Source organism: Chiloscyllium punctatum, chromosome 19, assembly GCF_047496795.1.
Source record: "Chiloscyllium punctatum isolate Juve2018m chromosome 19, sChiPun1.3, whole genome shotgun sequence".
Classification (NCBI taxonomy): Eukaryota; Metazoa; Chordata; class Chondrichthyes; order Orectolobiformes; family Hemiscylliidae; genus Chiloscyllium; species Chiloscyllium punctatum.
The window spans coordinates 80,637,799-80,652,931 of NC_092757.1; the positions used below are offsets into that span (position 1 = coordinate 80,637,799).

Below are 15,133 nucleotides of genomic sequence, written 5' to 3' on the forward strand. Positions count from 1 at the left end.
CTGACCAGTTTCCATCACTATGTGGGGCTCTAATAAAAGGAATATAGGGGCTAGAAATTACTGGCAGTGTAATGGTGAGTTCACAGTGTTCTGCAAAGACATTACAGCACAGAAGGAGGCCATCCAGCCCATCATGTCCATGTTGACTCTGAGGAGAGCAATCCAGTCAGACCAATTCCCCCCACCAACTCTATCCTCATCATCCTGCAACTTTACTTTCCACAAACATTCACTTAATTTCCTTTTTGAGATCCCTCCCCATCTGACCTCCCAGCCCCATACTGGCAATGAGTTCTCAGGCTTCACCCAATCTAGTCCCACCTGCCAGCACCCAGCCCATACCCCTCCAAACCCTTCCTATCCATATACCATCCAAATGCCTTTTAAATGTTGCAATTATACCAGCCTCCACCACTTCCTCTGGCAGCTCATTCCAAACATTTATCAAATCTCTCCTGCATCAAGGAAACAACCCCAGCGCCTCTGAACCAACCCTGCAGCCAAAATCCATCATCCTTAGAACCACTGTGCCAAGGTTTTACTGGACCCGCAGCCAAACCAGGACCCTAGCCTTCGTAGAATCTAGTGATCAGAACTGTATACACTGTTCTAATTGTACCCTAACCAAAGCAACTGTGAGTTTATGGCACCTGCCATTATTAATAAAGATAAGATTACTGTGGTTGCCAATATTGATGTATACATAACCTGGCAATTCATGATGTCAGAAGGGCTATGCCACAAAATGTGAATTGTCATAAATTGCTGATTGCTATTTATCCTCATAAAACTGAAAGCTTGAGATTAAACTCTCTGTGAGCATCAAGAAATTGCTGGACTTGTGCTGTGAATATGAATGGATCTCATTGAGGTCTTGTAGTTAATGTCATAAGGATACTGTTGGTGATGTGATTATAGGTCTAATATGAAACTCAACCTTGCTGGTCTGAAAATTTAAGCTATAGAGTCTCAGCCTTTTTTTTGTAAATTTTAAGTTTCCATTTTGTCTCCCCCTCTTAATTCTCTCTCTCATTGTCTCACATTGGGTGGAGAGTCACTGACTCTTAGAAGGATCTTCAGCCCATCAGGCATTTAAGTGGACACCAACAGGTCTTCCTCCTGACTGAGAACTCAGGAGAATGGCAGCCTGTCTGCAGTCACCTAGCCAGGAGTTCCAATACTCAGTTGCACCACAGAAAAGGAGGTTGTGCCATCTGCTGGCAGATCTGAGTCTCGGGATCAAGCAGTGATTCTGCGAGAAAGGTGGGTGTTGTCAAGAGTGGCTCATTGAGTAGGGTCATGGGGGGTTCAACTGGAGAAGGGGAGGCTCTTGAGGTCAAAATCTCTTCTCTCTGCTTCTATTTTGTCAGCCATCTTGAATTTGACATACCAAAACCTGTGGAATAAAAGTATATAGTCATTTTTTTAACACAAAACCTACATTTACATAGTGCCTTTAAAGTACAGTAAAAAGTGTGATCCATGGCAGCATCTTACTAATGTCCTTTAGGTTAGGGAAGGAAATCTGCTACCTTTATCTGGTCTGGCCTAGAGGTAATTCCAGACCCATAGCGATGGGGTTTATTCTTAACTGCCCTCTAAAAATGGTTTATCAACCTACTCGTATCCAAAGCAATTAATGGGCAGCATGGTGGCACAGTGGTTAGCACTTCAGCCTCTCAGCGCCAGAGACCCAGGTTCAATTCCCGCCTCAGGCGTCTCTGTGTGGAGTTTGCACATTCTCCCGTGTCTGCGTGGGTTTCCTCCGGGTGCTGTGGTTTCCTCCCACAATCCAAAAATGTGCAGGTTAGGTGAATTGGCCATGCTAAATTGCCCGCAGTGTTAGGTGTAGGGGAATGGGTCTGGGTGGGTTGCGCTTCGGCAGGTCGGTGTGGACTTGTTGAGCTGAAGGACCTGTTTCCACACTCTAATCAAATCTAAATCTAAATCAAATGCTGGCCCAGCCAGTGATCCCCCACATCATGTATTTAAAATTACAAAAACCAAGTATGACATGGAGATATTAGATCATATGATGACAAACTTGGTCAAAGTAAGCTTCTCTAAGTATCTCAATAGTGTAATGTGCAAACATGTAGGCACGGGTTTTAGAGTCTAAAGCTGATGATGCGAGTGGGCACCAATCATGGGAGCAATTAAAATCTGAGGCCAGAATTAGAGGAGTGGAAATATCTTGCAGGGTTTTTGGGCTTTCATTTTTTAAAACTTTTGTGGTGTATTTCTTGTAATAAAAGCAAAAATGCTGCAAATATTGAAAATCTAAAATGAATACAGTTTGAAAAATAAGTGTCAGAGTGGATTTAAAATGTTAAGTCTATTCTCTCCACAGATGCTGCCAGACTTGTTGAGTTTCTCTAGAACTTTCTCTGGGTATGTTTCTTCTGTTGTGAGAATAGATCTATTCAATCAGCATGTTCAAAGATCTTACAACAATACAGCGCTGGAGCAGATGTAACTTGAACCAGGTTCTCTTGGTTCGGAGGTCAGGATATTACCACTGTGCCACCGAACCTATTAAAAAAACCTTTGCAATTTCCCTCTCCAAGAGAGTCAAATAGATATTTTTTTCTCATCAACCTGTTCAACCACACACTTCAAGCGTTACATCTGAAATATTGACTTCTCCACCTCCTGATGCTGCCTGGCTTGCTGTGTTCTTCCACCCTCCTGCTTGTCTACCTTGGATTCCAACATCCCTAACACACTTCTGGAACATGCAGGACATCAACCCCTGAGTCTCCCGGCTCAGAGGTACAGACACAATGACTGTGCCATAGAACTCTTAAAAAATCTAAACTGTTTGCAACTTGCATCGCCAAATGAATAAAGTAGATATTTTCTAATCAACCTGTTCAGAGATGTTATAACACACCTCTGGAGCAGCCTCCTGGCTCAGCGACACAAAGGTTCCTTTTAAAAATAATATGTTAGCAACTTTCATCACCAATAGGGTTCTGGACCAAACTGCTCAGAGGTGTCATGACACGCCCTGAGAACCATGAGCCTGGGTATCCTGGCTCACAAATGCTGATGCTTCTGGGCAGGGGCCAGCTGCAATGCAGTGCAGCGACTCATCCTGCGTAGGGGGCAGCAGCGCTGGCGCTCGGCTTTCCTCTCGTGCTGCTGGGAGTACGTCCCGCTCGGCGGAGGGAGGGAGTGAGTGATGGAGGCAGAGAGTGAATGAGTGAGTGTTGGAGGGAGGAGGTTTTGGTTCTGAATGAGGGAGGGGGGCTGCCTGGGTTTTGGGGATGGGGGTTAAGGTGGTGGCGGGGAAGCCTGAGGTTGGTCCCGGAGGCTACACATCCCCCTCAAGGGCCTCGGGCCTACCTACAACTTTATCCCAAGTGTACACCGCTCCCTGTTCTTTCATCTTTGGGTTAAACCATCTTCAGGAGGGCGCTTGATTTCTTCAGAACGTTAAGTTTTCCTGCTGTGGTTTGAATGCAGTTAAAATGTATGATTTTAGTTAAGTTGTATTGATTATGGTATGGAGAAACCACATTTCAGGGTGAAACATCCACACAATGTCTTCAATATAATAGTTAAAAATCACACCAGGTTAGAGTTCAACAGGTTTAATTGGAAGCACGCTAGCTTTTGGCGCGCTGGACCTTCATCAGGTCACCAAATCATGTTCAATATAATAGCACCAGGTTTCGGTGCGCTCTGAAAGCTACAGCTCCCAAGTAAACCTGTTGGACTATAACCTGTGTTCGGTGATTTTTAACTTTGTACGCCCCGGTCCAACACCGGCACCTCCACATCACGTCTTCAGTATAATAAGAGACTGGAAGAACACTCCAGAAATGGATGTGGGGATAGTACAGAAGATGGAGCGGCTTGGTGGTTAGCCCTGCTGCCTCACAGGAACCTGGGTTTGATTCCAGTCTTGGGTGACGGTGTGAAGTTTGCATGTTCTCACAGTGTCTGCGTGGGTTTCCTCCAGGTGATCCGGTTTCCTCCCACAGTCCAAAAGTGTGTAGGTTAGGTTCATTAGTTAGGGGTAAATGTAGAATAATAGGGTAGGGGAATGTATCTGGGTGGGTTACTCTTCAGAGGGTCAGTGTGGACTTGTTGGGCCAAATGGCCTGTTTCAACATTGTAGAGATTCTAAAATACATGAAATGTTGACTTCTTCGCCTCCTGATGCTGCAAGGCTTGCTGTGTTCTTCCAGCCTCCTGTTTGTCCAACTACTCCTGCATCTGCAGGTTTTATTTTGTCTCTAATCAATATAATAGGAAATGGGTGTGTTTATAAAATCTTTTGGAGCAGTTGCTGTACTTAAGTGTTCAAGAGACCAAACTTGCAGTCATGTTGTTATCTGCTGGCTGTAGTGTCTTACGCTTCGTTTGTCCATTAGTTTTAGAATCTCAAACAAAATACTGGATATTGGAGGTCTGAAAGAAGAGTAGTCATTGGCTGCAAGGTGCAATTACTACCAAGCTCTCCATATTTCGGATAAAACAATGGAAAAATGCTAGAGATACTCAGTAGGTACTCTTGCATCTGCAGAGAGAAGAGCAGATGTAATGTTTCAGGTTCATGACCTTTTGCCAGAAGTGAATATTAGAGATGTAATGGGGTTTCATTTGAGTACAGATGCAGGGATTAGAATAAAGAAACCAAAGACATATCTGGAGTTATAAATGGGAATTGTAGGATCATTGTCAATAGCTGCAGTCTGAAACAGAGTGGGAAACATTTATAGTCTGAAGTTAAACTCAATGTTGAATCCAGAAGACTGTAAAGCACCTACTTGGAAGAAAAGTACTGGTCTTCAACTTCATTGAACAGCTGCAGGAAACCAACGATCATTGAAAATGGGTTGGTGAATAGGTAGCCAGAATTTTGGGGTCACGTAGACAGCATGGTGTCCTGTAAGGCAGTCACCCAATTTACTTTTGCTCTTCCTGGTGTAGAGCAGACCATACTGTGCAGTGAATTCAGTGATCTAGATTGAAAGAAGTACAATTCAATCATTCCGTGACTTGGCATAAGTGAGTTTGGCATCTTGGTCAGTGAGGATGCAAAAAGATGGTTCTTAAGAAGAGTCATACTGGACTCAAAACACTAATTTTCTTTCTTTAACCACAGATGCTGCCAGAGAAAGATATAAAAGAGACCTAAGGGGCAACATTTTCACACAGAGGGTGGTACATGTATGGAATGAGCTGCCAGAAGACGTGGTGGGGGCTGGTACAATTGCAACCTTTTAAAGACATTTGGATGGGTATATGAATAAGAAAGGTTTGGAGGGATGTGGGCCGGGAGCTGGCAGGTGGGACTAGATTGGGTTTGGATATCTGTTCGGCATTGACGGGTTGGACCGAAGGGTCTGTTTCCATGCTGTACATCTCTATGACCTGCTGAGTTTCTCCAACATTCTCTAAGGTAGATATAGTCTTTTGCACTTAGCTGGGAGAATGCCTGTGCAAGAACCGAAGGTGAAAATGTGTTGGTGGAAAAGCGCAGCAGGTCAGGCAGCATCCAAGGAACAGGAGAATCGACGTTTCGGGGATAAGCCCTTCTTCAGAAGGGCTTATGCCCGAAACGTCGATTCTCCTGTTCCTTGGATGCTGCCTGACCTGCTGCGCTTTTCCACCAACACATTTTCAGCTCTGATGTCCAGCATCTGCAGTCCTCACTTTCTCCTCCAAGAACTGAAGGTGTTGGGGATAATTTGAAGAATGAATCTGGGGTTGCAGACTGGACAATTCCCTTTGGAATACTGAAAGTGAAAGTAAGGTGCACTGATTATGGAGTAACACTTGGAATATCATACAATGGTCAATTGAATGCAGAGACTTGATGATGTTGAGAGACAAAAGAGACTTTATTTTGTCCAGGTGTCTGCATTTTGTGAGGTGAAAATGAGTTGTTTTGTCTCGCAATGATCTGTCACAAAGCAGTATATCATTGAGAATTGACATTTCAGTCATGCTGCCATTTTTATATTCATAACCTACTGAAAACAGCTTGATATAGGAGGCAGGATAACTACATCTTTCAATTGCTGCTGAGTTTTTTAAACAAGAAAACTGTCTTTTTTGTAGGGGTGATATTCTTTACAAATTGATTTTTAAAGAACTTGTGTAAAAAGTTCAATTTTTTTTGAAGAATTCACAGGTTTGAAGGAGTTTCCGATTGTATGATCAAGCCATCAAGGATTGAACAGTGTATGGAAACGTAATCTCTCAAAATGGAGCAGGGTAAGTTACCCCTTTTTTTTAAAGACCATATTTTGTGTCATATCTCTGTACAGCATAACTTGAGCATGAGGTGCAGCTTCTGCAGTGCAAGATTTGCTAAGTTGCAGAAAGAAATTTGAGTGCAGTCATGTTCTTGTGCAGAAAGCAACAACACTCTCAAGTGAACTTGCTGTTCAAATGCTTCCCTTGGCTGATTACAGCAGGAAGCTTGCTGAATGTTGTTGCTTTTATTTTGAAAGGACAATTTGACTTAAAAATATGTTGGTTAATGAATTTTTGTCTGGTACTTGAAGAAATCGAGAGAGAGAACAGAAATATGTAGTTGCACGATCCTCACCATGTCAGGAGGTCAGCTGACAAAGGAGCAGCACTCTGAAAGCTTGGGATTTCAAATAAACCTGTGGGGCTATAACCTGATGTCATGTGAGTTCTGATTATGGGAGGACGTCAGCCAACCTGACTCAGACTAAGGATCAAATTTGAGATTATGTGGTCGTGTTACTGCTGCAGGTTCAGTGGAAAGCTTTAATGGTTTTCTGACCAGCACGTTTTGAGCGATACATTAAGGACAATAATGGAAGTTGCTCTGCTCTTGCAAATGTTAGGGTTACTTCATTGATATCTATTCCAGTTCTTCTTTCACAAAGCTGTTCTTTTCCTGGGTATAGTTACAGTATAGAGGTATTGATGCCTTGTCAGTGTGAGGACCCTTGCAGTAACAGCAATGCCAATTTGCATTTATATGGCACCTTCCAATTAAAATAAGATCTTTCATGCAAGTATTATCAAACAAAATCTTATACAGACCCTCACTTTGAAATTGCTTTGTGACCTTGCTTTTTTTTTCCCCTGGGGATGTGTTCATCACTGGCATTTTTTCTTTGCAGCCCTAATTGCTCTTGAACTGAATGGTTTGGTAGGCCATTTCTGAGGGCACTTAAGGGTTTGAAATTGAGTGTAGGCCAGACCAGGTTAGAATGTCAGATTTCATTCCTTTAAGACCATTAGTGAAACTGGTTGCTTTTTTAATGGCAGTCAACAATGGTTAATGGTAACTAGAATCACAGAATCCCTACAGTACGAAAGAAGTCATTCAGCCCACTGAGCCTGCACTGTTGATCCAAGAGCATCCTACCCCGAAGCAAACCCTCACCATTTACCATGGCTAACCCACCTAGCCTGTGCATCCCTGGACACTACAGGGCAACTTAGCACTGCCAACCCACTGAACCTGTATCACTTTGGACTGTGGGAAGGAACCGGAGCACCCAGAAAAAAACTCTTGCAGGTGCAGGGAGAACGTGTAAAATTCACAAAGACAGTTACCTGAGGTTAGAATTGAACCTAGTCCATGGTGCTGTGAGGCAGTAGTGCTAACCACTGAGTCACTGTGCAGCCCATAAAAGAAATTAATGAGAATACTGATGAGTGGGATTAAGAAAATAACGTCACTAATGATCTAGAAAATTTCCTCAAAGAAATACCAGTTATATGTATGTACTACTGAGACTAATATTCTATTTCATATACCCATGTCCCTAGAGTATTATTCTGAGCCAAGAATACTTGATTGCTAATCCACTGACTTCACCTCCAAGTTTCTTTCAAATGATCTCCTCTATAAGCACCCTGTTCTCGTATCTCATTGACATGCTTGTTAGATCCCAATATGACTCTATGACTACTGTATTAACTGTGGACAGTACTTCAGCCACAACTCTATTACCAAACCTGTCTACTTCCACTATCAGAATATTATCTGATGTCACCACGCCTAACCTCAGCTGCTGAAGTCCTTATCTGTGCCTTTGTCACATCTTGCATTTGCTACTCCAAAAGTTGGCCACCTGCCCATTTTCCACATAATGCAAACTTGTGTATATTCAAAACTCAGGGTTCGTACAACCTAATTTGCATCCAGCCTTGTTCACTCTGTGCTAGCTGACGTCTGTTAACTCTTGCCCAGGCAACACAGCTCTCAACAACAACTTTATGTATAAATTAATGAAGCTCCCCAAAGCAGCACACCAAAACATTGTAAAACTTGGTCTAAAACTACATCAGATATCGTGTAAAACTGCCAATAGCTTGGTCAAAGAGGTGCGCTTTTAAGTGGGTCTTAAAGGAGGAAAGAGAGGTAGAGAGGCATGTTGTAGTTCAGAGGAATGGATGCTGAAGGTAGGTGCTCTCATGTCTTTTTTCCATCTCTTATTTTATCAGGAATCTTTTACTGCTTGCTTGTGTGATGGAAGGATTTATAGGTTGATAGTCAACCTGTTTTGACACATTTTAAATGCATCCTCCTTGGTCATCAAGAAATGAATGAATTCAAGTTTGGAGCTTCTGGCTCAGAAACAGGGACATTATCCATGGCACCACAAGACCTCCTCCAGGGAGTTGTATGTGCACAAATCCTTGAAGGTAACCGGGAAAGTTGGGAAAGATATTTGGGTTACCAGGCTTTATAAATAGTAGCTTAGATCACCAAAGCAAGGAAGTTATGATGAACATTTCCGAAATATTGGTTCAGCCTCAGCTAGAGGTTTTTTGTCTGATTCTGGACACCATACTTCAGGAAGGATGTGAAGACTTTAGGTATGTTCAGGAAATACTGAAAGGAATAATTCCAGGTATGGGAGGCTTCAGTTACATAGATAAGCTGGGCTGTTCTCTTAAAAAAAATGGTTGTGAGGGGATTTAACAGAGGTGTTCACGATATGAGGAATTTAGACTGAGTAGGTAGAGAAATTATTTCCACGGATGGAAGAATCAAGAATCAAAGGATACTAATTTGAGGTGATTAGCAAACAAAGCAGTGGCAATAAGGGGGAAAAAAAGACATTTTCAAGCAGCAATTGGTTTGGATCTGGAATTCACTGCCTGAGTGTGATGGAGTTCAGTTGTGATTTTCAAAAGGCAATTAGATCATTACCTAAGGACATAGAAATGACAGTACTCTGAGGAAAAGATGGGGAAGTTGGTCCAGTTGATTGGCTTTTGCAAAGGACTAGCACAAACACAGTATGCTGAATGGTTTTGTTCTGTGAGATAACTATTATTTGATCTTATGGTTCCTTTAATTTTGTTCTGTAACCCTCTGAGATTCATGCAAAACAATAACTTGAGTGTTTGGTATCAGATTTTTTCTTTCTTTGATTTCCAAATTTCTGACTAAAGGAAATCAGAAGCTCCCATTCTGATTGGGAGAGGAAAGAGAGTGAATTGAGTGCTGGAGAGTTTTTCAATTATTCTACTCTCTTGCACTGTTGAGTTCAGTGACTCTTTCCCAACTGTCCTTCCATTAGCATTTCTCATTAAAGTCAATGTCCTAAAACAAATATCTAACAGTCAAATAAAAAGATGTTCCTAACGTAAGTTAATCATTGTATAGTTAGGTCATGTGAGTATTGCTGAAAGAGCAGATATTTTGTCAAAGTTTTTCTTCACGCACTGATCAGGACTGTCACTTTAAGGGGAAAATCAAAATTTATACTGCATGAGAGGAAAGTGCAAAATAATTGGCTTTTCTTGGTAGAGACATGGAGTATGCACCCATGAATGATGATTGACAGTTAACTGTCAGGCTGAGTTTACATTTTAAACTGTGATGGTTGACTATAATCAGGGCATTTGAAAAATGAACAGATGAATGGTTATTTGAATTGAAAGGCTGCGTACATGTTCTTTCTGCCTTCGAAGACAGGGCCCTTATCCCTTTTCTCCTTTAAGTTGCTCTACCTATATCATTGACCAAGTTTTCACTCACATATCCTATGTCTCAACATTAAAGGTGCTATATAATAAAATGTATTTTATTTATTGATGCCGTAATGGAAGTTTCTAAATTAAGGATTTCACCTTTATAAGTTTGGAATTAATTGATTTTTCTGCATGTGCAGGATCCTGGATTTGTTGTGAGAAGTTGGCAGTTCTTCATGGGGGCTTTCTGTTAGCCAAGAAGCAAAGTCAGCACAATATGCTTTTGGAAATGAAAAAATCTGATTGGACAACCTTAGGGAAACCTATTGTCTGTGCTGTACATGAGATCTGTGATGGAAGGACTGACTCAGCAGAGGATCCTACAGAAACCAAGCACTGGCAGAGGAAAGTACTTGCTTTTGTCTGGGCAAAGCTACTGAACTCGAATGTAACTGGGTCTAATGTTAAGGAGGAATTGGATTCAGATGCTGAACGTGATCGAAGGTGGAAGGAAGACCTCTTCTTTTCAGCGGAAAGCATGATTCCAGAGATAAATCACACTGTTTTATTTGAGATAGTAAAATCACTGGGGGCCTCCGATGTCTTTGTTGAGTTACTTTCAGAATTGCCAGCTGATGCAAGCTGCCTGGAAATGACTCACTTTGTGGACCATGTTCTTGATGGAACCTGTGATGACGATGTGGCCATGTTTCTAGATGTATGGTGGGAATTAATGAAACAACATGATGGACAAAGGGATGGAATTGTTCAAACATTTGGAGAGGAGGCTAAAAAGTACTTGGCACATGCGGCTGATGAATTTAGTCATTCATCTAAAAGACTCAAACTAGATCCTGATGTTTCTTCTTTGTTCCCTTCAGTGAGCGTGCCTGTAACTTCAAGTGACCTACCCATTCCTTCTCTGCTACTAGATGGTCTGAAGAGATTGAAAAGTCATATAAATCCTTATATTTATAAATGTTCTGCCCTAGCAAAGCTGTCAGACATGATACGCAATTCAGTTCTTTCTGAAAATATTGTTGAAGTGTCTACTAAGGTGTATTTGGAGAGATTTGCCAGACTGATTACATTAGGCAATCCTGAGGTCCAAACGTTTCCAGTACCAAAAATATTCATCACGAATGTGAAAGAGACAGAGAGAGAGCTGAGAGCCACATCTCAGAAGTCTTCATTCCAGCTTCCTGAGGGAGCACTGACAGTAGGGATTGAGTTGCTTGCTGATCTCCTCCACTCATGGGTAAATGAACTCCAAAGCGAGCCTGAGGACGACACTGAAATTCAGAAGAGACACCTGGCTATTTATAGAACAGCAGAAAGTTTAAAACGCTTCCGTGAAATCTGTCCCCTGCTTCAAAAATCCAAGATGGTATCTGAAGATGCCAAGAAAAATCTATCTGATCTCCTGCTGAATTCAGCCACTTTTGTTCAGCAGATTGACACGCTCGTGCCTTTAGATGATGCTGCTACTACAGATAAAGTTAAATTTTCCATTGTTTTGACGATAATTGATAGAAGAATGGACAGATATGCAGAAATATGTGAAATATTTGCGTCTAGTCCTGATTGGGCTTTATCAGCTGATGGTTGGCTTGATTGTCTTGAAAGAAACCGGGACATTTTTCAAGATACTGATTTAGTATTGAGGTTAGCTGGAACGCTTAAAGAAGTTTCATCCAGTGGGATCAGTGAAGTGTCAAAGATGAAACAACTGATGAATATCATTTTAGATTGCTTGACTGCACTCTCAGTTGCTGACAAAAATAAAGCTCTGTTGGGGATCCTGTCCTCTTATGATAGCAAAGGCCTCTGTAGAGATGAGGGAGCTTTTAAGGACTGGTTTGAAGAGGAGGTAAACATGGTGTTTAACTGTATTACGCACAGCGAGGCTGCAAAGAACTTTGATAAAGCAGTGAACGCTATTGCAAGAGTTGCTTTTTTAAATCCAGAAGCCACCCTGCAGAAGGCGTGCCACTTGGCTGCAGTGAATCTGGGTGCCCATAAGCTACTTGGCCAGATCCTGAAAAACTTGCCAGCGCTGACTTTTAAGGACAAGCTGTCTTCAGACGGGCTCAATATCTTCGCCAAGTGTCTCCTGGAAGCTGCATGGGATAGCTTTGCCACCACTAAAGGTGAAAATCAATTTCTTGAATTCTTGACATCTCTTATGGAACCAGGAGAAGGAATTAATGAAGAATCCCCAAGTCCTCTCCTCCAGCCAGCAGATGCTACAAAGATATTTGTCCTTCCTTATCTAATGGAAAGCAACTCGAGTATCGAGTTTCCCCTTAAAGTCCTTAACAGTGCTCTAAAGACTCCGTTGACAGATGACGGGACCAAAGAACATTGGCTACTTGCCTGTTGCCCTTTCCCCCTCATTTTTGCTCTTTCTCAGCTTCTGGACCGATGCATTTTGTGCTGGGAGGAGGACAGCAATAAAACATCAAATCACATTTCTATAGAAACAAAAAGTCTCCTGATTGAGACGTTGAACATAGTTTGTGATGTTGTTGGACAGATCATTTCTGGAAATCCAGATATGTGGTCTACATCTGTCTGTTGGTTGTACAGAAAAACTGAACAGTTGGACTGGACTATGCGTCTTTGGTTAAAAAGTATCTTTGGGGACCATTTCAAATATGAGGTACCTGCCACACTGTTTGAGGTGTGTGATCTTTCTGATGATGGTTGGTCACCACTCAACCTTCCACAGTATGGTCCAGGCACTGGACTTTTGGCATGGGTGGAATGTTGTTGTATCTCTACTAATATGATGGAGTGCATGCTGTCTCATCTAACAATTGATGCTAAAAATGTTGAGGAGATCAATATGTTTAGCAAAGGTTTTCTAATTGCTCTGATCCAGGTGCTGCCTTGGTGCAGCTGTAGTGAATGGAAACGCCTCAACCATGTCGTGAACAGCCTTCTGCAGCGCGAATTGCTTCATGTGCCATATACCCTGGAATATGTTCACTATATGCCATTGCTCAACCTCCGACCTTTTGCCCATCACCTACAGTTCTCTCAGCTTTTACTGAGGGCCTTTCAGCTGATCTGCAGTTGTAGCTGCTCTGACTGGCTTCCAGCAGCCGGGTGGAAGTATGTAGCACGACAGTGTGCTGGTAGTATGTCAGACATCTTGGAGTCTCTAAGGTGCAGACTCAAAGAGCATGGAGCTCAGAATCCGGATGGAAGTCAGGAAGCCACTTTTGTTGTCATGCAGCTCTTTTGCCACGTGATTCACATTATGGTAATGATGCCCAGCGGTACGCCTGAGCCCCTCTATTATGTAGCCTTGGAGCTGCTTTCCCAGTATGAGATCCTGACAAAGGCCAATTCCACTACCTCTGGGCTACTCAGCAAAGTCGATGAAAAACACTTCCTCTATTCCATTGCCGAGAATCTGTCCAGCGAAGAGCAACGTTCTGTACTCCTGCAGAAAATCAGCAAAATCTGTTGAGTTACAAAATCAGAATTTGCTGGAAAATTTCAGCAGGACTGGTAGCATCTGTGGAGAGAAGTCAGTTACTCTTGCATTGAGTGACCCTTCTCCAGAACTGATAGTAGCTAGGAAAAGATTGGCTTTTATGCAGAAGATAGAGTTGGGGGCGGAACTGTAGGGAGGTAAAAGTTTACTCCTTACCATTCTTCCCACCCTTTTTCCTAGCTACTATCAGTTCAGAAGAAAGGATCACTTGACGAAAAATGTTAACTCTGATTTCTTTCCACAAATGCAACCAGACCTGCTGAGATTTTCCAACAATTTCTGTTTTTATTTCTGATTTCCAGCATCCATGGCCTTTTTAAAATCTGTTGAGTAGTTTATGGCTGTCCATGAGTTGCTGGAATTTGAAATTGCAAGAGTGTTTTATTGTATAGAAAAGTTGAATCTTGTTTCAGAGACTCCTGTGCAAGTCCTGTGAAGAAAAGGAAACTCAAAGTTACCAGTGGGCAATTAAATTGAGACTGAATACTGAGTTGTTTATAGCCATCTCTGGACTCTGAGTTGAAATTGACGGTCTCAGTGTAAATGTTGAGAGTGCAACTCAATGTTTTTTAAAGTTAATTTCTTTATTTTGCCTTTTTTAAGGGCTTTGTGAGTCCCTGAGCAGCCAAGGTACGACCAGATTCTGCCCTAGTTGATATAAAACAAAATCATTCTCCCCCAGATTTTATTTTCCTCCATGGTTTGTAAATATTTAAAAAAATCTTCTCAAATTTTGTCTTGTCATGATATTTTATTTACTATATACCAATTTTATCATTGTGGACGGGAAATTATTTTGGTGCATTTATTTTGTTGATCCACTGTGGTACAAACAAAAGATCAAGCTGCTTCTTTTGAAATCTGAAAGAAATTCAACTCAATACTACTAAAAATGTAAGTCCAAATCTTGATGGAAAACTCTGTTCCCCTGCTCCAAATGGACCTGGTAACTTATGATGAAAATCTTATGGCAGTGATTGAGTGGCAATATCATTCCAAATCAGGATGTGTGACTTTTGGGAGTACTTGAAGGTGGTGGTGTTTCTATGTATCTGCTGTCCTTGGTCGTCTAGTTATAGAGATTGCAGATTTTAAGGGTGCTGACTCAGGAGCCTTGGCAAGTTGCTGCAGTGCACATTGGAATTGGTACACACACCGCTGCCATTGAGTGTCAGTTGTGTACGTAGCAAGTGTTTAAAGTCATGGATGTGCTACTGATCAATTGACTTGCTTTACCCTGGAACATTGAGTCGTAGCGCAGTGCAACACAGAAACAGACCCTTCGGTCCAACTCGCCCATGCCAACCAGATATCCAAAATTAATCTAGTCCCATTTGCTAACATTTGGCCCATAGCCCTCTAAACCTTCCTATTCGTATATCTTTCTAGATGCCTTTTAAATGTTGTAATTGTACCAGCCTCCATCACTTTCTCTGGCAGCTCATTCCACACATGCACCATCCTCTGCATCAAAATGTTGCCCCCAAGGTCCCTGTTAAGTCTTTTCCCCTCTTACCTTAAACCTATGCCCTCTAGTTTTGGACTCTCCCACCCCAGGGAAAAGACATTGTCTTATTTTTCCTTTCCTCACCTCTCATGATTTGATTGTATTATTGTTAAACAGAGTGGTACATGAATTCAGAGAGTACTGATTAATGCATCAGCTTAATTTCACACTCGAGAGCTGCAGCAAACATG

The 15,133-nt window shown here is 42.0% G+C and overlaps 1 protein-coding gene across 1 annotated transcript; it reads left to right on the forward strand.

Annotated features, from left to right (window-relative positions):
• Positions 1–3,121: 3,121 nt before the first annotated feature.
• On the forward strand, positions 3,122–14,166 carry gemin4 (gem (nuclear organelle) associated protein 4). Its single transcript, XM_072589814.1, has 3 exons — positions 3,122–3,205; positions 6,140–6,231; positions 10,131–14,166. The coding sequence occupies exons 2-3, from the start codon at positions 6,222–6,224 to the stop codon at positions 13,406–13,408; spliced, it is 3,288 nt and encodes a 1,095-aa protein (XP_072445915.1). The 5' UTR covers positions 3,122–3,205; positions 6,140–6,221; the 3' UTR covers positions 13,409–14,166.
• Positions 14,167–15,133: the final 967 nt, after the last annotated feature.